This window comes from Corvus moneduloides, chromosome 20 (assembly GCF_009650955.1).
Source record: "Corvus moneduloides isolate bCorMon1 chromosome 20, bCorMon1.pri, whole genome shotgun sequence".
NCBI classification, from domain to species: domain Eukaryota; kingdom Metazoa; phylum Chordata; class Aves; order Passeriformes; family Corvidae; genus Corvus; species Corvus moneduloides.
In genome coordinates, this window is record NC_045495.1 from 7,276,899 (window position 1) to 7,302,624 (window position 25,726).

At 40.0% G+C, this 25,726-nt stretch overlaps 1 protein-coding gene across 2 annotated transcripts in view; it reads right to left on the reverse strand.

The window, feature by feature from the left end:
- Window positions 1-1,593: 1,593 nt before the first annotated feature.
- Window positions 1,594-25,726, reverse strand: part of ZZEF1 (zinc finger ZZ-type and EF-hand domain containing 1) — a 56,189-nt gene continuing 32,056 nt past the window's right edge. The window contains exons 32-55 of one of the 2 annotated variants that reach the window (XM_032129758.1): window positions 25,258-25,419; window positions 24,498-24,627; window positions 24,110-24,248; window positions 23,751-23,916; window positions 23,018-23,280; window positions 21,879-22,051; window positions 21,174-21,321; window positions 20,477-20,613; window positions 19,776-20,053; window positions 18,547-18,721; window positions 17,897-18,029; window positions 16,706-16,902; window positions 16,036-16,155; window positions 14,922-15,110; window positions 14,468-14,568; window positions 13,826-13,961; window positions 12,465-12,824; window positions 10,454-10,597; window positions 9,406-9,574; window positions 7,413-7,511; window positions 6,507-6,672; window positions 5,711-5,861; window positions 5,143-5,214; window positions 1,594-4,658 (exon numbers count right to left, since the gene is read on the reverse strand). In XM_032129758.1, the coding sequence (XP_031985649.1) occupies window positions 4,584-4,658; window positions 5,143-5,214; window positions 5,711-5,861; window positions 6,507-6,672; window positions 7,413-7,511; window positions 9,406-9,574; window positions 10,454-10,597; window positions 12,465-12,824; window positions 13,826-13,961; window positions 14,468-14,568; window positions 14,922-15,110; window positions 16,036-16,155; window positions 16,706-16,902; window positions 17,897-18,029; window positions 18,547-18,721; window positions 19,776-20,053; window positions 20,477-20,613; window positions 21,174-21,321; window positions 21,879-22,051; window positions 23,018-23,280; window positions 23,751-23,916; window positions 24,110-24,248; window positions 24,498-24,627; window positions 25,258-25,419 (3,883 nt within the window). In that variant the 3' untranslated portion in view covers window positions 1,594-4,583. Of the gene's footprint in view, window positions 4,659-5,142; window positions 5,215-5,710; window positions 5,862-6,506; window positions 6,673-7,412; window positions 7,512-9,405; window positions 9,575-10,453; window positions 10,598-12,464; window positions 12,825-13,825; window positions 13,962-14,467; window positions 14,569-14,921; window positions 15,111-16,035; window positions 16,156-16,705; window positions 16,903-17,896; window positions 18,030-18,546; window positions 18,722-19,775; window positions 20,054-20,476; window positions 20,617-21,173; window positions 21,322-21,878; window positions 22,052-23,017; window positions 23,281-23,750; window positions 23,917-24,109; window positions 24,249-24,497; window positions 24,628-25,257; window positions 25,420-25,726 lie in introns of both variants that reach the window. The other variant, XM_032129757.1, reaches the window with a different exon arrangement.

Genomic DNA, 25,726 nt, shown 5'->3' on the forward strand with positions numbered 1-25,726 from the left:
GCAGTCTGGGCTGGAGCTGGGTACCAGCTTTTTATTATTTGTTCTTTCTTAGGTAAAAATCAGGAAAGATTTTACTGCAGAATAGACCTGATTACATTAGACCTGACCGTCATGGAAAGAATGAGCTTTAATCTTACTTCCTTCACCTCTTACTTAATTTCTTCCTTATTCACAGTGGATTTCTCTCTTATTCACTTGAATCAGGGTTGACTACTTTGCTTTAAATGCAGAGGTGAGGTGGGCCAGACTTCAGTTTCCCCTTACAAATCCCAGTACAGTTCCTGTTTCTCCAGGCCGTTTTACCAACAGCCATTCTTTGTTCCAGTTATTATCCAGCCTGACCTCCTGGTCCAGTGCTGAAAACCAACCTCTTTACTTATACCAATGTATTTTCCAACATTTTAGAGCTTTCCCTAAAGGCCAGGTCATACTTTTAGAGGCTCCCCTGGTTGTGGTTTGTCCCCTGGAAACAGGAATGATGCTTGTGCTGGTGCCTCCCCAGCAGACCCAACACAATTCACTTCAGGGGGATTCACCATTGAAAAGGGGAAGAATGAAATCAATTATTGGGCCTTGCTCTGCCCCAGGGTGCCCAGATTTTACAGCAGGGTACTCCAGGGATTTGCAGTCATTCCAGGTTTAAAAGGTAAAACCAGGCAGGTCTTGCCCTCATGTTTGTGAAGGTACAAAACCCACTGGAAACACCAGACCTGAGCTGGGCTGTGAAAATGCAGGGATTGGGCCAGTTCTGTTTTAAACACAGCTCAGCCTTCTCCTAAAAGTAGATTTTTAAAAGTCACCCACTTCTAAGCCAACTTGCAGCCTACCTTTGATCTCTTGGAAGAAAAACAGTCTTAATGAACTTGATCTGAAAAGCAGATCCAAAGTGCTATGGATGTGCCCTGTTACATTCCAATGCCTGGCACCACACTGCATTTCAGAGCAATTACACTGAATTTTTTCACATTTATCAGCTGAAACCTCAAACCTCAGGGAACAATCCTCGCTCTTCCACACCCTCAAATCCCATTATTTGTGTTTAATAAAATTACCTAATTAGACCATTCTCCAAGGAAACAACGTGCAGCTTTAGGCAAATACAGAAAGATGTTGACTTCGACACAGCCCTTTCCTTGAGCCAAACCCAAGGCAAACAACCTTTTCAATTAAACCCACTGGACCAGGTAGGCACAAGCACTTCCGCTAATAAATATCAGTAATTAGAATCAACACCTACCAACACAATCCCAGCTTTACTGGAGACATCTGGGGTCTCCAGATGTGCTTTTTAGGTCTCAAAGTAAATACACACAGGCACTGAAACCACTGGATATCCACGGGAAAACTGAATTTTTAGGGTAAGGCCACTGGAATGTAAACAGCAGGGCCAGAATTTAAGAGATGACTCCAGAAGTCTGGTTCCTGCATAGCTCGATGCAGTATCAGATATTTACCAACCACATGGGGACAGGCAGGTTTGCTTACAGGCATGGAAAATAAAGATTCCTAAGAAAACCCTGGATCTCACTGCAAACTCCAGCATTAAACATTCAGTGAGGAGAAGAGAAAAACAAACAAGAAACAGACACCGTGTTGTACTTTTTTTGATTTTATAGAATTTTTACAATATATTTCTCTTCATTTGCATATTTTACCCACATCTGTAGCTTTCTTTTTACATGTTGAACTGAACTGGAATAAATCTAAAGGTCTGATATATTTTAAACAACTGATAAAAATTGCAAAGTAGTAAACCCGTAAGAAAAGAAATTATAAAACTCTTGTTTTTAAGTGTTTAATGAAAGCAAGTCAAATGTATCATTAGGAACAATATGGTTTGTTTTAAATACATCATAGGTGATTCAGGCAGGACAACTTTTTTAGTTTTTCTTATATTAGGCACATTTTTTTTTCAGCATACCTGTTTTCCAGACAGTTTTATACAATTCAATAGCATCATTCACATCCGCTTGGAACTTCTGCATAATTTTCAAAATGTGATTGATCATGAATATTCATTATTGGTATTCTATTCCTCTTTCTTTAGAGCTACCAGAAGAAAAAAAAAATCAGTGTTTCTTGTCTGTTAAAAAATCCATAATTAATGATTTGAGTTATAAGGCAGCAACAGATTCAGTGTCAACTCAGGTCACAGTCCTTCAGTTCCATCTAGTGGGTAGAAATTATATTTAGTGGACACTGTTCCTAGACAGTTCCTTCAGGGCAAGATGACTGACTCACGAGGCCAGTCACTGCTGGTAGAGTAAGTTGAGTGGTAATGCCTAGCAAGGAATTCTGGCCACTCCTGTGTCATCCTTGCAGCCTTATGTCTTCATCCAGAAAGCAAAAGGACAGTCCAACAGAAAAAAACGTGACTATGACAGAGCTGTGACAGGTTCTATGAATGGTTTATTTACAGTCTTCATCCCTGATGTGAAAAAAGAAAAAGCCTTCTTTGACTGAACAGGCAGATCTCAGCAGCTGCACGGCCCAGCACAGCAGCCCATTGCATATCCCTGATTCCCCAGCCACGGATGCCCACAGAGGCAGTGAATAGGAAGTCCTACTGCTCCAGGAAAGCCATTTCCAAGTGCTCACCTGCCCCATCCATACAACTCCCTGGCATCAGTTTAGGAACGTCTCCTTTTGGTGGAGCAACTCCCGTGGCCAGAATCTGCTCAAACAATTACAAGGTGTGAAGCAGTTGGCTCCCCAGGGATCTCTGACTCCCCTGCAGGGAGGCTGCAAACTCCAACACCTTGCTTGGATGTGGGAACAGAATGATTCGTGCGTTAAAGGTACACCACAACCTTGATAATTCCCTTCCCATCATGATGTCTTTAAGGAAATCAACTCAGGATGCTCAAGGAGGGCTTTCAGAGCAGCATCTCTCTGCTGCCTTTCAGTCTTTGACAAATACTACACTTTTCCTGAATCCTGGCATTCTCATTTGCTAAGAGAGCCACTCCATTCCTGAAGGCAATGGCTTCAACATGGTGCTTCTCGTCTTCATTTTTAAGTCTTTCAGGCAGAATACTCATATTCTGATTCAAGCACTTGTTGTGCACTCACCTGGCTGAACAGAAGTCAAAACAAAACTCTACAGCACTAGAGGCCATCAAAAAAAAATCTGAGGGATGTATTACTGCATGTTTCCCTCTCAGAGGGAGACTGGGCCACCCTTAAACTCCAGCCCCAGCTGACAAGACCATCAGTTCAGAGGACACCCCTCAAAGCAGGGCTCCTGTGCACTGGTATTTAGGCACCACTCAAATTTAAGACAAACAGGGTCAATAAATACATTCCCTCCTGACAGAGCCACTGCTTTATACAACTTGCATTCTTTTACTACTAGAGCTATTGGCTGCCTTTTTTTTCCATAGTCCAACATTGGGGCGAAGAAGGGAAGAAGAAAATAATTAGCATTAAAAGTAATCTGAATTTATATTTTACAAGACCAGCTCTACAAACTGTGCAATGGTATACAAAATACACGCCCAAATCTTTCAGTGTTAACTCTTTGGAAAGGGAATAACCAATGTACCTGTGCAGGAAGAAAGCCAATTTATTTCAGCATAGAAGGTCTGCCATTTATTCCATGTTCACTAGGAGGAATGTGGTTATTGCTCTGTAAGATAAGAGTGGATTGATCATTAACCCTACCCTGAGTGCTGGGAGTCTGGGTTCCCAACATTGCCAAGAAGGACCTCCTAAGCCACTAATATTGAAATAACTAAAGGAAAAAACGCCTTGTGAATAATTTCTTGTAAAGATGCGGTTTTTGAGAAACATGTAAGTTCCCCACGTCTTCATATCACCACTGCCTTGTGACTGAGGGCCAGCCTTTGCTCTCTGCACTACAATAATGGGCTATTTGGAATAATACACTGGAGATAAAGCAAGGTGAGAACAGGTGACCCAGATGGATGAATCAAAGAACAGGAGAAACAAAGCTCTTGCACGAGGATGCTCTGAAACTGGAATCCTTCAACTGCTTTGCAAATCACCCACAATTTCTTTTACAACCTGTAGTTTAGTAAGAATTGAAATCCTTTTCCTTGGGTAGTAGCCTCCAAAGCAAAAATGACAGGATTCAAGTGTGGACCATTTCTGCAGCAGCCACCAGATTCTGGTTTGCCTGTTTCACTTTGAAGATGTACAACAGATGCTGCTGATGGCATCACCCCGAGTTCAGCAGTACTTTCTGAAGCTGACGCATTCCAAACGGATCAAGTTTCCTCGGGAGCAGATGATACCAACATGGGGGCCTTCCATTCTCATACTTCAGCTACCTTCTTTCCTTTACTTCCTCTGAATAAAAAACAATATTGTTCTGTTTACTCTAACATGCTACAATATGTGCATACATAACTGTAGGCGACGCGTGAGTTACTTCAGGATGTGCTTTTTCATTGAAGTGCGCTGTTACTTTTACAAATTCTACATCAAGGTGGAAGGAAGGAAGGCTGCAGAGTGCTCATACACTGAAGCTGAAGGAACTTTTCCTGAACGAAGTTAAGATGTTTGTTCCAATGTCCTATGGACAAACTACTCTATCCCATGCACTCCGGCCTGAGCCAGTATTAAACATTCCAGAAACTTGTTGATTTGTTTGGATAGTTAATGGCAAGGCTGATAGCAGCAATGTTTTTCAGGGCCTAGAAGAGAAAAGGAACAACAAAGTCACACCGAATATTCTCCTCAATCCCAAAGTGTAAAGAAATGCTTGTATGAAACTGAACAGAAATAGAAACCCAGAATCATAGAATGGTTTGGATTGGGAGAGACCTTAAAGATCATCTCATTCCACTCCCTGCCATGGACAGGGACACCTTCCACCAGACCACATTCCCCCAAACCCCATCCAACCTGGCCTTGGACACTTCCAGGGATGGGGCAACCAGAGCTGCTTCGGGCAGCCTGTGCCAGGGCATCACTACCCTCACGGGAAGAATTTCTTTCCAATATCCCAGAAAAGCTTTTGTGCACAGTTCACTCACAACTTTCAGAGGCCTGTCAAGGTACTGTAATGCCCAAGTACATTAATATCTCTTTTATAAACTCCACTGGGCAATGAGAAATCATTCAGTGTCTGCCACAAAGATCACAGACCCACCCAGCCCTGTGGCTGTGCAGTCCTACCTGTGCTGTGCAGCGATGAAGATGATCTTCAGTATTTAAGGCAAGCAAATACTCCTGTAGAGATCCAAGCTCCTGCAGCCAGAAAATATGCAATGAACACCAGTGGTTCTGCCAAAGGTGATATTCTACTAATTAACATGAAAATGCTGATCATTAGAGCAGTCCCCGAGAACCAAAGGTATCAGAACTGCACACCAGACTCTCCTGGACTAGAGCAGTTTGTGATCACAGAAATGAGCTCACGACACTGCTCATATTTAAAGTTCAAAATCAACTCAATGAAAACCACATGCAAATACCTTTAAATTAATTATTAAACCAGCATTCCTCTCAGAATAAACAGTGGCTTTAGGGCCTTAATAGTCATGACTATTACTTAAAGTCTCATGATGGATAAGGTAACAGAATTCCCCTCTAATTAGAACTTGCTGCCACACTCCTTAAGAGAAAGTTGTTAATGTTTCTGTAGCTCTGAGGGATAAAGGAAAACTGCAATTAGTGTAACACTGAATTCTCTGTCAATCCGAGCACTGAGGAAAAGAGGGATACAAATACAGGAACTGCTTACAGTAACTCTGTTTTCTGTCACAAAGAAGAGTTCTGCCAGTGCACGATGAAGAGGAAGGAGAATACCAGGCTTGGCTGTATCGTGACATGAATTGTTTTCCATATGGGTGAAAAGCTGCCAAAGTGGCTTCAATAAGGTGAGGTCACAGTCTCTGAAAAAAAAGTAATTTAAATGAAATCGTGATGCAATGGTGAGTAACCACCATGCCCGTTTCTGGGAATGGGGAGGTGGGACAGAAACCAAAACCAAATCAAATTTAAGAGAACAAAACCATGCATTTGTGACAGTTAAAAATAAAAAATAACCACTTTGCTAAATGCTCTTGCATCTAGAGATACTCATGCCATACATACATAAGCTTAAGGACACATATCCCCTCTAAAACTGAATTACAGGCTTAGTGGTACAACTAAAAATAATAATTTAAAATCTATTTACTTTACAGAGAATCAGAACATCACCAGGTTATTATTTCATCCTTACCTTAATTCTGCAGTGTAACTAATACAAAGAGAATAATTTCTAGAAAATTAATTGAAATCTACCTTCATCCTGTTTTGGGGTGATTTTTTTGTCTTTACAACATTTGAATTCATTGGACTTTTTTAAAGGCCAGGAAAGAAGAGAAAGTAATAAATTTCTGCTACCAAAGCACTGTAAATTGTATCCATCCGGCAAATTAAGAATACCTGCTTCAAATTACAAGGGGTTTTTTGCTTCAAAATCGTATCAGTTTAGTGCCTTTTTGTTGCCCTGCCCTTTGCCATTGGTGCAGGGTGTGGAGCAGTGCACTCACCCCTGGGTGCTGCACTGCACTATCTTCAGGAGCAGGTGGATGGCCTTCAGACGCTGGTGACCCGTCTGGCGACACGCCACCCCCACCTGCCACTCCCAGATTTTGGCCAGTGGGAGGTGAGGAATTACCCTTTCCTCAGACAGCATCTGCTTTAGAATTTCAAACCCTGGAAAAAAGAAAATTCAAACAGCTGTTACATTTTGTAGGGGGACATTCTGTTCACATAGTCAGTTTTCTCCATACACCAAGTATTGCTCTGGCAAGCCAGAAATATTGAATTAAAATACCAACAAAGATCTGAGACAATTCTGGATTACATCCTGACATGGCAACTCTTTTCTGAGGCAAAACATACATAAAAATTAGAATCATATCCAACATTAATTTTTTGCCCAAATAAGGCAAACAAAACACATATTATGTGATGTGCAGTAGAGTTTTGCTGATAGCAAATTATCCACCAGCCTCAATTTCATTCAAAATATTTAAACTCTAAAATAAACTAACAAAACATCTTATGCTAGAAATTAGACCCAGAACCATCCTGTTTTAATGGATAACCACTTTTGAAAAATGCAATTACCATTATTTCTGTTTCCAATTACGGAATCCCAGAGTGTTTACTAAATACTCTTTGTAATTACTATCATATAATGAGATTTTGGATGCAAATTACATTATTATAATTGTAATCTCCAAGTCTCTGTGAAGATTTGTATTTCTACCCCAAAGTCACAGGAAGTAAGAGACATCAGTTGAGTTTCAACTTGAACAAACCTGATCGTGTTATTTCTAAGACATTGAATGCAAATTCTAAGTCAAGAAAAAGGGATAACCACGAGTTTCTCAAAGCTCAGCAAAATGACTAAAAAAGGCCTTTTCCAAAACATTCTGAGCATCTCTTACCTGTCTGAAACCTTCCCAGATGACCTGCTGTCACCGTAAACTTATAACCCCACTCAGTGTTGCTCATGTCAGAAGTAAATCGGTAGTAGAGTGTGTCTCCTATGTGCAGGGAAGGAAGAAAGCCCACATTACTACCTTCTGAGTTAGTTTTGCCATCTCAAACACAATTTAAATGAAAACTCTGAAATTAATTCATCCTAGATGTCTTCACTCAACAGAGGTGGTCTTTTATTTTTTGGTAACTATGAAACACACAGAACAGGGTGACAAAGAGGAAGCTGAAGCAAAACCCACAATGGTTTCCCCTGTCTAAAGATACTGGATAGGAAGGATAATGTCTTCTAGGAAGAATAATGTCTTTTACATTTTTGACAACTAAATAGAGGAAATTAAAGAAATTCCATATTCTGCACATGTAACTTCACTTTTCCAATTGTGTTATTGGATCAGTTATGATTTATGAAAAAAGAACCCCTATATAGGCAGCCAAGTTCTTTACAACAACACTCGAATTCATTGGACAAAAGGTTCAAAATATTTGAAAGTAAAATTTTTACACATCAGAAAATTAAATTGAACATTTTCACTCTAGGGAAGAAAACTGTTAAACTTAATCACTTAAAACCAGAAGGACTATCAGAACATTTGACCACTTAACAATCAGGCAAAAAAGATTCAAAAGGTTTTTGTCATTGTAGCATCTACACCTTCAGAGATAAATCCTGGTAGCTGGCTGTAATGCTGCACAAAACATCTTCTTACCTACTGTGCTATGTAATATTAGAGCTGTTAAAACTTAAAATATCTTTCTGCCCCATGAAAAAGCCTGTCACCCTGGGACAAGCAGGCTAGTTTTCACTGGGAAGCAGAATTTCAAAGTTTCATGAACAACAAAAATTTTGAAGACATTTTTTAGGATTTAGAAGGAAATATCTAAAAAAGAATTTCCCTTTTTATCATGAAATGGAGACAACGTTCTCTCCTACTCATAGGAGAAAGCCCTGCAATCAAATTAAAAGCCCAGAAGCCTTTAAATGTCTGTTTTCAGCTAAAACCTGCGGAAATCAAGAGCCTTAACGCAGACAGCCTAGGCTGGAAATGAACTTTCTTAAGGTGAAATTCAAGTTTCACAGCCAAAGCTGCTTTAAACACTGAGCCTCGAAGTTCAGCTCCTTGGCAAACCTCCACAACTATTTGGGGGGAAAAAGAAGACAGAAGTTCACAAAAATCTAAAATATTTCTACAGAACACACATTTGCTTCTAACTAGGACCTTGTAACTCAAACCCAGCACCTTGTAACCCGAATTGGTTTGCTAAGAAAGTTCCTAAATCTCTTTACAGGTGCTGACAGTACTTGGAAGTCAATAGTTTCCTGCAGTGCCCCAGTGCTCAGGGGTTAAAACACTTTAAAATCAGAAGCAGGGGACTGTGCAGTCCTCGAGCTCCCTGGCATTTGCACTGTGCTCTCCCAAATGTGCTCAGAGAATCCAGAGTGCAGCTGGCAGTCAAATCCTGGGTTTTTTCCAGGTGGAAATTTATTCCAGCTCTGTGGCACCAGCTGCAGCCAAGGCGTTGGCACTGGTTCTCTCTGCTCAGAGCAGCAGCAGAGCACGGAGACAGAGATAAGCCTATCTTTTTTTTTTTTATTAGAAAATGTGCTTCCTGTGGAAAGTAAGACAAGGCATAAACAATGTAAGTGAGTATCGTGCAGAACAAGGACTGTGCTGGAACAGAACCAAGATCAAATTTGTTTCCAGTAGCTGAGTGCATGCTTTGACTGAGGGCTGGAAAGAAAAGGTCACAGCACAACAACAGATAAGCCACTTTTGAGAAACAAATGCAAGAGTAGCACGTGAGAGCAAACAGAGTGGGACAAGGAAAGGATTGGCTTTTTTCCTACACATCTCAGGAACATCCACATTTAACTCATCAGGAGTTTCTCTCAGGAGTCCCAGCAATATCCTATATAACCTTGAATCAGGGCATATTCACCTGGAAGCTCAAAATCAGTCCATTTCTGTGGAGACCCACTGAAGCTGTGCCGATCCTGCTGGAAATCACTGCTGCTGGACATGAGCAGCTCATCACAGCCCTCCTCTGTGTTACACTGAGAGTCAAACTTGATGGAGAGGTAGATAGCACCAGGAATGTGAACTTTATCCTGAGAAATAAACACAGCAGCTGTGTGTCCTGTCACACTGTACCACCCAGAACCCACTTAACTTTCACCATACAAACAAGCGAGATATAAAAAATATTACAGCATCTCCGTGAGTAAAAAACTGTTTGATATTTTTACCCGGAGCCAATTTAATAAATGTAAAGCATGGCCTGTTGTTCACATTAGCTGTTAAGCATGTAAAATTAATTGCCAGCAATGCTTTCCTTTTTCAAAAGCAGCAATTGTTGCTGATATTGATCTCACTGCCAGAACCTACGGGGTTATATGCATTTTAAAAATAAAAATCAGAAGAGTCAGAGCAGCAGGGAAAATTAAAATTAAAAATCCCAAGACTGCCCAGAGGCAATAATTACTTATGAAACTATATCAGAAAAATGCTTTCAAACAGTATCAAGAAAAGAAAATCAGAAAATCCCCTGTTTGTATCAGAGGAAGAGTCTCAAATGAGAAATACAAGAAAAGACACCACTCCTACTTTCATCTAACAGCACAAGGGAGTAACAGGCCAACTGAAACAAATCTTTGGATGGAAGGATAGATATATCTGATCATTAAGGCCTTGAAACCATTTACAAATCTGATCTACTTCAAATACATGCACAGTAAAACCATGTAAGTTATGCACTTTTCATATGATTGAATTACAACAAATTGAGCACGTGATTGAACACGTTTCTTTGCAGGGCAAGGCCTCAGCTATCTGACATCAGCCTTTCTCAAGCAAGACTGAACAGACTTCACAGCTGCTTCAAGCACAGGAGTCCCACAGATACCCATGTGGAACTCTGAGAGGCTTCTGCTCCAACTCCTTGGTGATTTCAGCTTCAAGTCATGCACTGCAATCCATGCCTGCCTCACCTCAAAGCTCGTGTTGTTGTTGTAAGGATGCTGAGATTCCCGCATCTGCACTGCCATCCCTGGCTCCTCCATGAACTGACAGGCTGTCAGGGCCATGGTCCCCAGCATGTTCTCCTTGCACCCGTGCAGCACTTTCTGGAGAATCTGGGGAGAAGCAACGTCATGTAAATACAATTTACCATCAAAAGAACATTTACAGCTGTACATGCTGATGGCTGACACGAGTCATGTCCAGCCACACAGTATTTTGCAAGAGGGAATCAATGTACCAGCAAGAAACAAGATAAATTCACAAATGATGCCTACCAAGTGTCATCTCCATAAGCACAGAAGATTTCATTCTGTCCTCTGTTCTGAATCTTTCATTCTTTATTTGATAAAAACATGGCAGATATTGGCTACATCTCTTCCCACAACTGCTAGAATCAAGGCTAATCCATAAAGTAATTAACAGCAAACTAAAGCTGTCATCAAGTAAGATAGACAACTTTGTTAACATACTAAACAGGCACCTTTGCCTTCTGTACCTACAGGTTTTGATTTGAATAGAATATGTCATACATTTTAGCCTTCAAAAATGTACAACTCTGTGCCTATGAAGAAATGATTAAGTATCAATTAGGTGGCTGAAGTTTTGAAAGCAGCAGATGCACATTTTCTGCCCTTAAAACCTCCCAAAAATGCCCTTTAATCTGTATCAGGACACACTAAATATAATTCAGAACCACCTGTGTCTCCCCTTTCCTTACTTTTTCAAAGTGCACAAAAGCCCTGAATGGAGAGTTCTGTCACTTGAGGCCCTTTCAGGTCATCAGAGCAACTCATTACATCTCTTCACCTGCCATCTCCTAACTCCTCCTATAAAATCTAATATACCAGCTCAGACCAGCAGGTTCATCTCCAAATCAGCCAAAAACTGATTTCTTGGGAGAAGGAATTTGAAAACCAAAGGCAGCATGTAGCAGTTCCCTGAATGCACTCCTTGCCTTGCACTTGCAGAACAGCCTAACACAAAGGCTACACTTTTGCATTTAATATGTCTTAATAGATTTTATTCTATCAGTTCATCCTGCCCTTTTCTGAACCCATTAAAACACCCTGGGGCAACAATTCCATGACATACTGTGTCAAGAACCTGTTCTTTTGGTTTGTTTTGGACCTGCCACTTATTACCTTAATCTGACACTCCTTTGTTTTCTTACTGGGAGGGCCAGTGAATAATACTTGCTCTTAGCTTTTGCATGCTATTTACTGCTTTAAATCTACAGAGAAAGAGGAACAGACTTTTCCATTACTCCTTCTCCCTCAATGCCCCACAGGGGAAAGATCCAGAATGTAGAAAATGAGTTGGTTCCTCATACTGAAATTATTCCATGGCTGTAATAACCCCTGCCATTCTTCTCTAGGCCTCTTCCAGCTGTACTGCATCTGTATTTTTTAATGAGATGAGGGAGTCACTGCAGTCCAAAAGACTGCACAGTATTGGTTCAGTGGTATATCAATGCCTTCTGCTTTATTTTTCATTCCTTCTTCGAAGATTCCCAGCACTTGATTTGCTTTGACTGCCGTGAAGCCTTGAGCTGACACTTTCATTACAATATTCTATTGTAATTCCAAGATCACTTCCACCACCAGCTCATCAGTGGAGTAGCAGGTATTACAATATACACATTGAGATCTAAGTAAAAGCAGCTTTTAAAAGGCACTGCCTATTTTACCAGTTTCTCTAGATTACCATCTAGATTGCCTATTTTCAAAACAGACTGCCTATTTTACCAATTTCTCTTTCATAACTGAAAGAGCTCTCTCCACAGAGCTAGTTTTTCCATTTTCTGTTAACAAGATCAGCACATCAAGATACTGACAGATCCCAACTGGTTTTTCAGAACTAATTTAAATTTTGGAGTTTCAATTTAGTTAAAAAAAAGGAACTTCAAGTATTTTTGTTAGTCAGAGTCTCATGGCATGTAGGCACAGGTTTTGCTCACATGTCTAAGTGAAATCCACTTACTCTTTCCCACAGCTGCTTCTCCTCTAGCTGCATCAGCATGTCCAGGATGTATGTCATATGGGCTGGGCCACTGAGGTCTAGGATTTCCTCATTTATTGCCACATCATCAGGCCACTCAGCTAACAAGGATGCCAGCACATGCCTGGCATACAGAACTGCAATTGCCTCATTCACACGATACAGGTAGTCCCTCACAGCCTTTTTACTCCTGGAGTCCAGCTCCTTGTGCAGGAGAATGGAACTCTTGGTGCGTCGCTGCTTGGCATAGCTGAGCTGCAGGTCACTCTCTGTGTTGGTGATGAGTTTCTGGGCAACAGGATTGGTTTCTTCTGTTGCTTTATCACAGAGTACAGGCTTTGACTGCAAGAAGAGAAATGCAAGTTTGAAAACAGGCTGTCAATAATTTACTGCCTTATGTTTGGATATCTGACCAGTCAAACTGCGAGCTGAACTTACAGATGAATTTTCCAAAAAACCCACAAAAGTGGGATCTCTCACACAGCTAGAGGGACATATTTCCTGAGAAACACTGTTTATGTCAGCAGACCTCACTATACACTGATGCATTTGTGCAAACAGCAGTTAGAGTTCTAACCAGAAGCGTTAGCTGAAGCTGACCTACAGAGGCAAAGCTAACCAGGTGCCATGAAATGAGGCAAGTTGGGAGGGACTTTTGGAGATCACTTGGTCCAAATTTGACTTAAGGCTGAGATAACTTCAAAATCAGGGTATTGTCCAGTTAAGTTTGGATTATTTCCAGGAGTGCGTATTTCACAGCCTGTGCAGAAGCTGTTGAAAGGCCTATTTTTTTTTCTTATAATTATGTGAAACTGCTTCAGGAAGCTCCTTGCCCTTAGCTGTACAACTGATAAACAGCTGTGCTGGTGACACCACACGGCCAGGAACGAGCCCCCAAAATAAAGCAGAGCTGTGGGACCCTGCTATTGAATGCAAAACCTAAAGCTTGTGAGTGTAGTGTCTGTCTGCAAGAAAAATTCATTGCTTCCTTGTTCTGCTGAACTTACTGTAAGATAACAATGATATGCTGAAACAGTAGCATGGCATAAGCTTACAGCAATGAGATACAATCTCTCTTGTGTAAGGGGAGGAAATTACAGCCTGTAATCACAATTTGTTCTCCTGACCTGGGAATCAAGTTCTTTCTCTTCCTTAAGGAAGGAATAACAAGGAAGAAATACTTGCTTCTTGTACCTGCTCACTCATTTTGACATAAAACATTGGTAACAGATTATTTCAGATGTTTAAAAAAGATTTCTCAGGTTTGAAGTTACTAAACAGAAGCTACTCAATGCCAAAATTCATTATTTCCCAATTGCTCCTGTTTGTAGAGATGTCCATACCAAACAGGGTAAGATGATCATATCTGTATCCACTGCCTTGGAACTCTGTTCCTCCAGCCTCAAGCGTTTGCTGGGCTGCCACTTCTGAGCCAGCGTCCGGATCCTCTCATCCGTTGTGATTACATCCCCATCAAACCTTAACAGAGGCAAAAGAAAATCAAAAATACACAAATGTGTTTCCAAAGTAATGCAAACTCAGTTAGGGCAATTAAAAGCAAATTAAATCTTCCCACCTTCTGTTTTGGAAGGATTAAACTCTACCTATTTTTATCACGTTAACTTGTTCTAACAAGCCAAAGGATTTAAATGTTACAAAATCACTCATTTCTGTGAGAACATGGTGTCTCTGTGAGATGCTTTGAGTACCAGAAGCCACATGTGAGCTCTTGACTCTTCCTCAGTTCACAGAACTCAGAGCCATAGCAGCTCTTGATATGGGAGCTACCACATAAAGAAGAGCATGTGATGTGTTTCAGAAGATGCTGACTTGCTTCCATAAATACAACTTAGCAGGAGTTTATTTCCTTACTTTTTTAAACATGAAAACCAAATCTTATCCTTGGAAGAATTCCTATTCAACACCGAGAGGATTTTAGATTTTCACCCACCACTGTTCCTCTGCAGCACCCAGACTCTCCGTACCTCTTTTGAACTTCCAGGAAAAAAGAATCTGTTCTTTTCATCTGCAGCTCATACATGGCTCGAAGAATATGGAGAGGTGCATTAAGTGCATCGTGTGTCATCTGAGCAAGGAGCAAAAAGAAATGAAAAAAAAAACCAAACAGCATTAGAGGGGGAAAAGAAAGATGAGTTTCTTTAAGGATGACCTAGGCATTATTCTCCACTTTGTAGGTAGAGAATTAATGAACTTAATATCTGGATTAGCAATAATGAGAAGCAATTTAGCAACATACTGTATAATGATTTTGTAGCATTCATTAGTAGTTCTATTTTATTTTCTTTAAAGAATGATGCATTGAAATCATAGACCCATATTCTGTAAATCTAGAAGAAAAACAACCATATGAACTACCAAATGTTTTATGCAACTAGCAAATGCTCATTTACCCACAAGGAGGTAAAGTAATTTAAATACCAAGAAGCATATTTTGGTGGCTTCATCCAGGCCCTCCAGAGGATCAAGTTTATTCTGCTCTAAATCAACAGGACCAACAACAGGCTGCTCCACATCTTGATCTTGTTCCCTGTCTTCCAGTTCAGTATCCTCCTGTTCAGCCAGGGAACTGATATCTTGCTTTGAGGAATACAGCATTATTGACAAAATCTACACAGAAAAAAAGGTAGCATATAGTGTGAGACCTGTAGGTATGATTAGTTTATTGCAATCAGCATTTTAGAAGAACATTATCAGACTTGGACAGTGCTTAACACATGCTATTTTACAAAGCAGCAACACCTAAAAAGAGAAAACAACCCCCAAAACACAAACCAAAACCATTTCCCACTTCACTAATGAGTTACACCTTCCGTGCTGCTGCAAAGACAACTTCACTGATTAGCTGAAAGTGCAGAGAAAGTTGAGAAAATAATTTTTTAACCATTTCAGTACATCAAAGATTTGAAGATTCCCAGACAAAAACAGAGCAAAGGTAACTATCACCAAAATGCCACTAATGCTCCTACATACCCTTCTCCTTTGAAAACAGCCCTTTGGCTTCAGCATAGTCCTAAATATGAATTAACACAACTCCTGCCTAAGATAAAACATAACTAATAGTTGAACCACACTTACCTTTCAGCAATTAACAACTACCGTGAAAGAATATGCCCACATGTGCATTGATCTCCCCACCTGCACTGCAGCAAAACCTTGTGCAAATCATGCTTTTCATGGATATTTTCTAAATTGAAGAATGGAATTTTCAAGAACAATCTAAATAAAATCCATTAAACAATCTGAGTAGGTGAGGAATGTCTCATCTGCAAATTTTTTTCCAAATAAAATCAGATTAGTGGAAAACCAGTTCCTGTTTCAAAGAATTTAGACTATTACCTACATGATTACGATGGGCAGAAGGAGGCAGATTCAGGGACACAGTTATGTGAACATTTTTTAAATTAGAGATAATTAATTAATTAATTAATTAGAGATAATATTGAGTGTTTCTTCCCAGGAGGGCAGTGCACTGCTATAACCTTTCAGGCCACTGTGTGAAGCCTGATTTTTTACAAAATGTCACTTTTCTTACCTCCAAGTCTCGGAGAAGCCAAGTCTTACTGAAGCCAGTTCCTTTGCTACACTTCTTCACTAGAAGTTTGAGTAAACCAGACTGCAGAAAGGCAGCTTGGATCTCCTTAAATCCATGAATCTGCACACATAGACACACACACAAATAAAGAACTAAGTAAGGAACAATGCATCACAGTGCCTGCAAGGCACACAGCCTCGGGTGAATTTCCTGCCCAGATGAACTACACGAGGAATCTTTTTCTTTCATTTCCCTAAAATAAAAATCACCACTTCAAATCCCTTAGGGGTATCATCTATGACATGCACAGAGTGGTAACTGAGTATCTGTTTTGATCTGACAGTCCAAAAAAAAAAAAAATACTTCAGGAGTGAGAGAAGTGAACTTCACTCCATAAAACGTTAACTCTACAAATTTCTTCCTGCACTCTCCTGAATGGCTGGCCCCCACAGAGGAGAAGCAAAACAGCTTCCAGCTCAGACTCACAAAAGCTATCTAAAGCCCAACAACAACATTTTCAGCTCCCTACAGACTGGGCATAAAGGGATCCAGCTGTGAGAGAAATACCCTTGTGGTAATTCCCCAGTGCGCTCAGTCAATACCCAAGCTCCTGTAGCACAGGGTAGAACATCAGTTTTTATTTCTCTATCATATTTTATGTGCCAGGTACCTTCAGAGTTCTGTAAAGGCCCTTCAGAGCGAGCGACAAGACCCAAGTTGTTTCCACTGCCTCAGCATAGCTACTGTCCATGCTGGTCTGCAGGAGGTGGGTGGAGATGAGGACAAAGTGCTGCAGGTACTGTCTCAGCTGGGTCTGGGAATCACTGCCTTCTTGCCCACATTTCTGAATCAACTGATAGTCTTTCACTACAAGAGAGAGAAAATACAATTCACTTGATTGACTTCAAAATGTTGTGGAGTCATCTCTTAGATATGAGTAGGTTGAGACATGAGACATCCTTACATCAATTATGTTCTAATAAAGGTCTTATACAAAAATTATCTCAGATTCCCTGAACAGTCAAGAAAGTATTTCATTTTTCAGTACAAGTTTCTTAACACCTATTCCCATGTCACTTCTGGCAACAACACATATTTGCAGGTTAGCAGTACAGCATGCAAAGCAGCCCATGTTGTATTTTACAATTCAAATGGGGAAAATTCTGACCTGCAATCAATATGATGAAATAAATATTGCTGACCTTACTGTTTAAAATGTCAATAGTTAAACAAAAAGAAAAGCTTTTATATTCAAATCTTCCTTCAATATCAAAAAGCAGTTTAGTCTGTTGATTTTTCCAAATTTCTTTTACACAACTTCAGTACTCAAATCTTAGGACAACCTTTGCTTTATTAACTTCACAATATTAGGTCATACAAAACAAAAAGCCCTTGCTCCTAAAAATCCAACTGATTTGTTGTATATTAAATGTTTCACTTGGTCTCAGATTTTAGGGATAGCCATACTGTTTTTAAACTAGCAATTATTTTACAACATTAAGCACACGTTTGTAAAGGGTAAGACACAAGCAGTACACAAATATTGAAACAGAAACAACTGCTTCATCAAAAGCCTATTTCTGAGATTTCTCAGTTACCAGAATGGTCTCAACAGTTTTCTAAATCCTTTTCTGAATAAAGATAATTGAAATAATTACTGCAGAAGCTTCGCAATTTGGCAGTGACTTGCAAGCAGAATTTGGTAACCTATGAGCAGAAAGTCAGGCAACTTACTAATAATGGAATTCAAACTCTGCAGACCTGCACAGAGTGGTCTAGTTAACATTTGCTTTTGGGTATCCATAACAAACTGTAAGGAAATACTCTGTGATTCTCTGATAAAACAAAAATGTCACAGAACCTGTTTTTCTCTTTCGGGTTTTGATGTCTACAACCACTGCCCTGTTTTTCTCAGTGAAGTGCTTCAGGATGATCACGTTATGAGGCTCGTTAGCATTATCCATGTACACAGAACGAGTGCCCATACACAGCACCTGAAATGGCAGCAGAACTTCAGTTAGGATTTGGAACACTTATTTACAAATACACAGCCATGTCTTATATTGGTTATATTTGCTTATTCTTGGTATTGTATTTTTTAGCTGAACCATTGCTTGCTGCCAGGTATTTGCTGATCTTTAGAAAATGGCAGTTCGAGTCTATAGAAGAAATGCCTACAACAACCAACTTAATGTTACATAGGCAATGTATCAGTTATGAACATCAAGATGGAGAATGGATTGTTTTGCTTGTACAAAAGTCCTTTTTGATACTCAAACAAAGCTGGTTTGCTTGTAGCAGTTATAAAGAAATGCCAGGCAAAACCAGCTCATTATTCCTCATTAGACCGACGTTAATTGTGCACAAGTGAAAAGATGCAAACTCTGACACACACCAGGTTTTGAGAGTTTATACAGGGTGTCCCCAATTGATGGAATCCAGAGTATTTAGAAAGAGACACCTAAAAGCTTTAACCAATTTCGTTTCCTTTAAGACTGACAGGCCACTTACCTCAGGAAAGCCAACCAGCACCAACAAAGTGAAGATGTTGGTGTGCTTTAGCTGGAAGGGCAGCTGCTTAACGCAGTGGTCAGTGAAAGCAGCAATCACATCGTGCCACTGCGCAGAGGCGTTCAGAGAGCGAAGGATGTCAGCCATGGAGCTCGCCCAGTCCAGACCTACACGACTGCAAAGCAAGAGCAGGCTGCATTAGGAGGGCTGACTGCAGACTTACCTGAAGCTATTTTTCCTCAAGACAGCATATCACTGGTAATCTGGCACAGCTGCAGCTTTCAAATCATTAGGGAACTGTTTTTCTAAATACTTGAAGCTTTCATGCCAGCTGACACATGAATTCTGCTTTGTTTGCCATAGAGCATAAATACTACTCTGTTTTCTGAGAGCACTTACAGTCCCAAATCAAAGTGTGCCTGAACATTGCCACTGTTAATTCTCAATTTTAGTTTAGAATTCAGAAGTTTCTGTTTGGATGGCAGCAAGAGGTTTATTTCCCATGTATGTGACTACCTGCTTACTCTGTGGATCACACAAATAACCTACAGGGACTGGTCTCCTCACACTAAAGTTAGTTTTTGAGAAAATCCTTTCCCTCAGCTTATGATCTGGATATTCTGCCTTTAAATTTCATATGCTTTTCTATTTGTTTATGAACTCCCCCCTGTAAAACACAGCTACAGTAAAAAATAAGTCACATTTAACGGGCATGACATTAATCTCAGAATGCTCGAGTGCTTTCTCAGGATCTTCAAAATCAGTCCCTCCCTGATGTTTCCAGTGCTATTTTGCTATAAAAAACCCTTTCTCTCAAATACTCTCAGACAGAAGGGCCACATCCAGAACTCAGCACTGGTGATAGTTACGTGACACACCCTCGTCCTTTCCCAAGTTACACAAGGGATTTGTAACTATGTGAGAGAAATAATGTCACATAAAAAATAAAGGACTGTATTTTTGGTTTTCCTCGTAGTTTCCAAACCTCACTTCCTCCTCCATGACATGCTGTGTAGGCAAGCACAGGAAATCAGGCCACTCTTCAGCAGCCAGCCTTCTTCTGGAAGGAAATTAAGATTCCCACTGCAACAAGGGCTGCAGATGGTAAGCTCCTCCATGACCAGGGTACAGGTTTAATTACCTTTCTATTAAAAAGCCTCTGTGCACAAGGCACACATGAAAACAACTGTTCAGCAGAGATTAACTAATTGGGTTAAGGTAAGAAGCACCTGTCTAAACACACAGCTCCCAGACTGAACAGAAGATGAGTTGTCTTCCATCCTTCTGGCACTGTAGACCCATCTCCTGGTACAAACAAATTATGTTTGGCTGAAAGGATTTTAGTCACAGCAGCATCCACTTCTGCAGGCATAAGCCTGAGGATTAACTGGCCCAGAAGTCCCAAGGTTAAATGATAAGTTTCATTCAGGTGGCCAGCATTTGAGATTACAACATGAAACATCAGTGGAAGTATTTGCTCCAGGTTGATCAGAGACATTGTGGAGCCCTGTGGAGAGAGAAAAATCTCAGTGAGGCAGGGAAAGAAAACAAGATTTTTAGTCAAAGTCAGCACATGCAAAAGCTTCTGTTCTAAAGGTCTTTCAAATGGGACAAAAGGAATGAGGGACTATGTTCCTACTTTGGTTACTGGCCTGTTAGTGTGACCTGACATGTGAAGCTAAACTGAAGATTTAAACTCTGCTGAACAGTTAGGACACCACCTCACAGATAGAAAAATTCCCTTCCCTCTCCTCCACCCAGAAACAAGCCCTTACACTCCTTAGTGATGTCAATGTCTGATGACATTCTAATTCACAGTTCCTAACATGTAAGCAACAAGGGCCCATATCCCACATTTAATTCCTATGAATTTTATTCATGTTATTTGTGCACCTAGAAAACTACCCAGATGGAAGTAAAAAGAACTAACTGATTTGAAAGGTGGTAACATAGCTGCCAGCAATCCCAGAATCCTCTTCTGAGAGCATTCAGCAAAAACTTGTTCCTGGCTCTGTATTAAAACCTTCTCTGTTGGCTTTTGGGCCAAATCCTCTGAGAGGGAGTCACCTGCTTTTAAATAAAAACAAAAGAAGAAAATCCCCTAAGTGACATTAAAAATAAAAGAAATAAGTGATAGCTTAATTTTTATAATCCAAATCGAAAAATAAATAGAAATTATAAAAAGAAGTATTACAATTTGAAAATAAAGTCTTTATAAAAGTGTAGGGAAGACAGAAGGCAAAGAAATTTATACCATCTAGTAAAAACATATAAAGGACAGTGCTACAGACAGATCCATTTAACTATCATAATTCTTACAATCCCAGTCTTTAACAAGATAATACAATTTCTGCTTCCAAGTGCATCAGAACACACAAATGTTGTGTTAGCCCAACAGGAATGATAATCTCTGTAGATGGATAAATATTTGTGGAAATCTACTCCGATTCCCAGACTCCTTTAAACCAACTGCAAGGCAGTTGTTCAAAGCAATGTCTGGCAGGTTTTCACAAAGCAGACAGACATTTGAAAATACACAAAACTGGATTAGGAATAAAAAGGACAGCTGTTTGTTTGCAGATGAATGGGTATTTCTGTAACAGGGAAAATGAAAAATCATTTTTTACCTGTTGGAGGAACATTCCTATCCACAGACAAGTCTGACTCTTGTCTCACAACAGCTTTCTTTGCAGAGATAGCTTTGATTTCAATTTCTTGTTTTCCTACTTTATCTTCTGGAGGAGACTGGATTTCCTTGTGAGTATCTCCTTTCCCCTAAAAATAAAACAAAAGTACTAAAAGATTAAAACAAAATTTAATATCTGCAGGAACAAACATGGAAAGAAGTCAGTCATCTGCACTTGACAAACATTTTCCTTTGAGTATCAAAACATTTTACTGAAGAATGTATTGATGTATTCATGTCTTAAGCTTCCATACAATTAAATTACGGTTTTTTATTTTGCTCATATCTCTCTGCATAAAATTATTACACTACAATAGTTTTGAACACTGTATAAAAGTGTAGGAAAGTCATTCTCCTACTTAACAGTGCTAACAACCAGGGGAAATGACAGCTCTTTCACAAAAAATGAGACATGCCCCTCTCCCCCAACACTTTTGTGAATCAGTTCGGAACAAGAAGTTTTTGATCAGCCAGATCTAATGAAAAAGACAACTGTCCCTTGCCCCTCAACTTTTACCTATAAATGAAATCATTACTATTCCTTATTTCAGTCCCCCATTCAGAATAGGCCGTTTGAACATCTGAAGATGCCTAATACCAGATCACATATCTGATATCAGTGGTTCTGGAAATAACAGATACTTACACCACGATGCACCAAAGAGCCTGTGCTGGGTTTCTCATCTCTTCCCTTCCCTGCTTCATCACCAGGATGACTTTTTGGAGCACTGTCTGTTGGAGGACTGCCTGAAACAGTGTCATTCTCTGAGAAAGTCTCATCTTCTGGTAACATGCAGAGGAGAGCTAAGTTTTTCAGTCCTGGGAGCATGAAAGTTGTAAAAGTTATTTAGCTGCTGAGTGGTAAGACAGACAAAAAGCAGAACTGAAACACTTTAAAAGAGAACTACAAACTTCTCACACACTTCTTTTGAACATTAACACCATCAAAAACATGTTTTCCATCAGGCTCATATAATTATGTAGTTCCATTAAATACTAGTCATGGACAGGTGGTGACATCTTCCACCTCAAAGATGCCATTGGGGTAGAGGTCTTAATTTAAGAAAGCAGTAGAGTGTAAATTATGAATAGCAAATGAAATTTGTCTTATTTTTCAATCTTCTGACCTCTTGCACAATAGAACTGTATACTGTAAACAGATTAATTAATGAGTGTGCACAAGTATTTGGTAGTGGTGTTATTTCAGCTGTATTACAGCTGCTCACAAAAACTACCAGCAAACTTATTTTAATTTTGGTCTAGAATTTTTGATACATTCACCATAGGTCCCAATTATATCCCCCTATTTTCTGTACCAGATTTTTGTTCACAGAAACCTCCATTTCCAGACAAATGAACACCACTGCCAGAAATTTATACCACAAACACAGTTAAAAATCTCTTCGTAAGAGGTGCAGAACAAAAAGGTTTTCCACCAAGTTATTTGTTGTCCTTCAGCTGTCAGTGATACATTAGTAACAGAACATGAAGCTGTACTGACTGATCCCTTTACAACAGCTAAGATGGAAAAAAAAACAACCACAGACTTGCCAAGTTGTCTCCAATGTTTATGTAAGCATAAAATTAATTTTCTCAAGCACTCGATTTTCCATGTTCCAATGACCCTGAACGACAGTTGTTCTACATTTGCTTTCTACATAAACAGTTATTCTCAGTGAAGTACACAGTAGCTTCCCCTTTCCTTTGGAAACTTTAAAGTGAGTAACCACAGACATTTCTGACACTGGTAGAAAGCATTGTTCAGAGCAGGAGGAGCTGACTCACCTTTTCCGTGCTGTGCTTTCATCAGGCAGTCCCCAATGAGCTGAATGCACTGATGCTGCAGAACTCTGGCATGACTGAGGACCTGGGGATCCAGTTTCTCTCCTTCTACTTCCTCCCCATTTGCCAGATCTGCGCTGTAGAGAGTCAAGGCAGCAAACAGCAGCCAGGAATAATTGTGGACATAGGGCTGGATGAGGCGCTGCCGGTCGCTGATTCGGATGGTCACCATGGGATACACCGTGATGCTGTGGGTGGGCAAGTGGCTGGAAGGAGAAGGGACAACATTTAGGAATGCAAGCTGGTGTTTTGCTAACCAACATAGCCAGTCAGTCAACACAAAACATCTTCAACAGGAAACCACTTAAAACCCAACACTTTCCAGAGGTTCAAACTGTGCACCTGGTTTTTATGACCTCTGGTGTCAAGCACTGAAATTGTTTTCCACAGCAGTGATCATCTCTTCTATCCTGTCATACAGGACTGGTAACTCCTTCTGCAGCTTTCCTAGCCACATCCAGAAAACAATTGCTACCAAGTGACTTCAGAGGTTGAGGCAGGTTTCCAGACTTTTTTGCTGAACTGGTCCTATCTTTGTTTCCCCAAAGGACACCAAGGAGATGTTCTGATGTCAGACGCGGCTTTATAGGAAGCACCGTGAGAATGACTGATTGTATTTAGCTACTAAATATTGTCTTACTGCCACGTGGGGGAAAGCAAATCACATTTTTAATACCTGTCAGAGTATTTCTTTGCATGATAGCATCCATAGCAAAGGTCAAAGTCATCACACACATTGCAGTTCATTCTCCGACCTATGATAACTCCTTGGCAGTGATCACAGGCATATTCCATGTTCACCATTTCATGGTCATCCTCATGTCCTTCAGGTTTAACTCCACCTGTAAAGAAAGATTTCCCTGTAAAATCTTTCTGGGAAAGGCCCTTTCCTAATTTCAAGTTCACATACATATTAGGGAAAGAAAAGTTAAACATTTCCAAAGAAAAGTGTTTGACTTTATTTTGTGTATAATTTACAAGATGCTACTTTGGTTTCAAACACAGGGTTTTGAGGGGTTATTTAATGGTTCTTACCAAGGAAACAAGTTTTACACAGATCCATGTCATTGCACTGCAGACAGCGGTAGCGATGCCACGGTGCAATTTCATCACAGCCATCACAGGATATGTCCACGTTTAACAGGTCACAGTAACGAGCAACAAACATGTGCATCTACAGCAAAAAAATCAACACAGTTACTTGAGTATTATTTTCTGACTTTGAGAAAGCCTCAGACAGAAAGCAGAACACTTCCCCTGCCAAAAATGAAGGGGGATCTTTTAATCATTTTAGACTCTTGAAAGTCTACAGAGATCCAACTCATAAAAATTCATTATAAACCAGATTCCTTTCTCCCCTTTTGGCTTATAGAGGTCTCTTATTTATCCCTTCTGCAGATAAATATACAAAACATGAGGTCACCTTTCTCTGCTTCTCTGGCTCAGCTTGAGCTATCTTTTCATACCAGGTCTCAAACATTACATCCTGACATTCATCCATCCATTCACAGTTTTGCTTGTAGTCTGCAATTTCATCTTCTTCACTCCACTGACTAAAAGAAAAGCAAGCTTAAAATTAAGTTTGAATGCAATCAGGATTCCCTTTAATAAAGCTTTACGTTTTAATGAAGAACAAAGTGCTACAATATGCTAATAAAACCAGAATTATTCACTTGGTTAATAAATGACCATACAGACACCTGCTTCTTGCCTCTGTGACATGCTTTTAAATACATACGGGGACCATAATGCAAAAATCAGGAAAACCTACTCTTACAAAACAGCTTTTGGAATGCTGGCAGATCAGATTAGATGTTTTCAGGTTTTTTGGCCTTCACATTTGCTCATGTGCAAGTACAACTACTATAAAATTGCCACATGAAGGTGTTAAAAACATTTAACATTCATCAAGGCAAGAAACAGCATTATCTACCTCCTGCTACACTGCCAAACAAGCGAAGTGTTCCAGTAGTAATCAGGTTAAAGATAAAATTTCCATGGTTTTTGCACTAGCAAAAAAAAATTCAAATACTTCAGTTAAGCCACTGGATACTGGTCAAAACTGTGCCATACTTGTTAATAGCACTCTTATTGCTTGTTCCAGCACGAAGTTCAGGAGCCTTTCTGGGTAAAATGGAATCAGTATTTAGTAGCATGTGAAAGCTGCACTCTTCCTGACTCACCTAATGACACTGTCATGGATACTGATGTTCTCCTGTGATGTCGTCATGAGGAGATGTGGCAGCTGGATCTCAACAAAGAAGGAAAGATCACTGGGCTCCCAGCTCATATCCAAGAGGTGGAGAAGAGCTGTCTGCACACAGGATAAGGCAGGAAGCAACGACCTAAATAAAAACAAAAGACATTGAAACATGACAGCTCTAAAGCTGACCTAAAGTTGACAGACCTAGAGCTGGAATTGTGTATGGGGAGGAGGGGCAGAAAAACCACCACACACTGATTTCACGCTTTACTATGCATTAAAGTAATCCTGTGGCAGGAACTCAGGTTTATCAAAGTATTCAACTTACACAATTTAGCAAGTACAGACTATGGAATTCGAAATAAAGATGATTTTCCTTCTGGATTCAGTTAAGATCAAGCTAATGCTGTTGCCTGAGCATTAGCAAGAGGGTTTGTCTCTGCAGTACA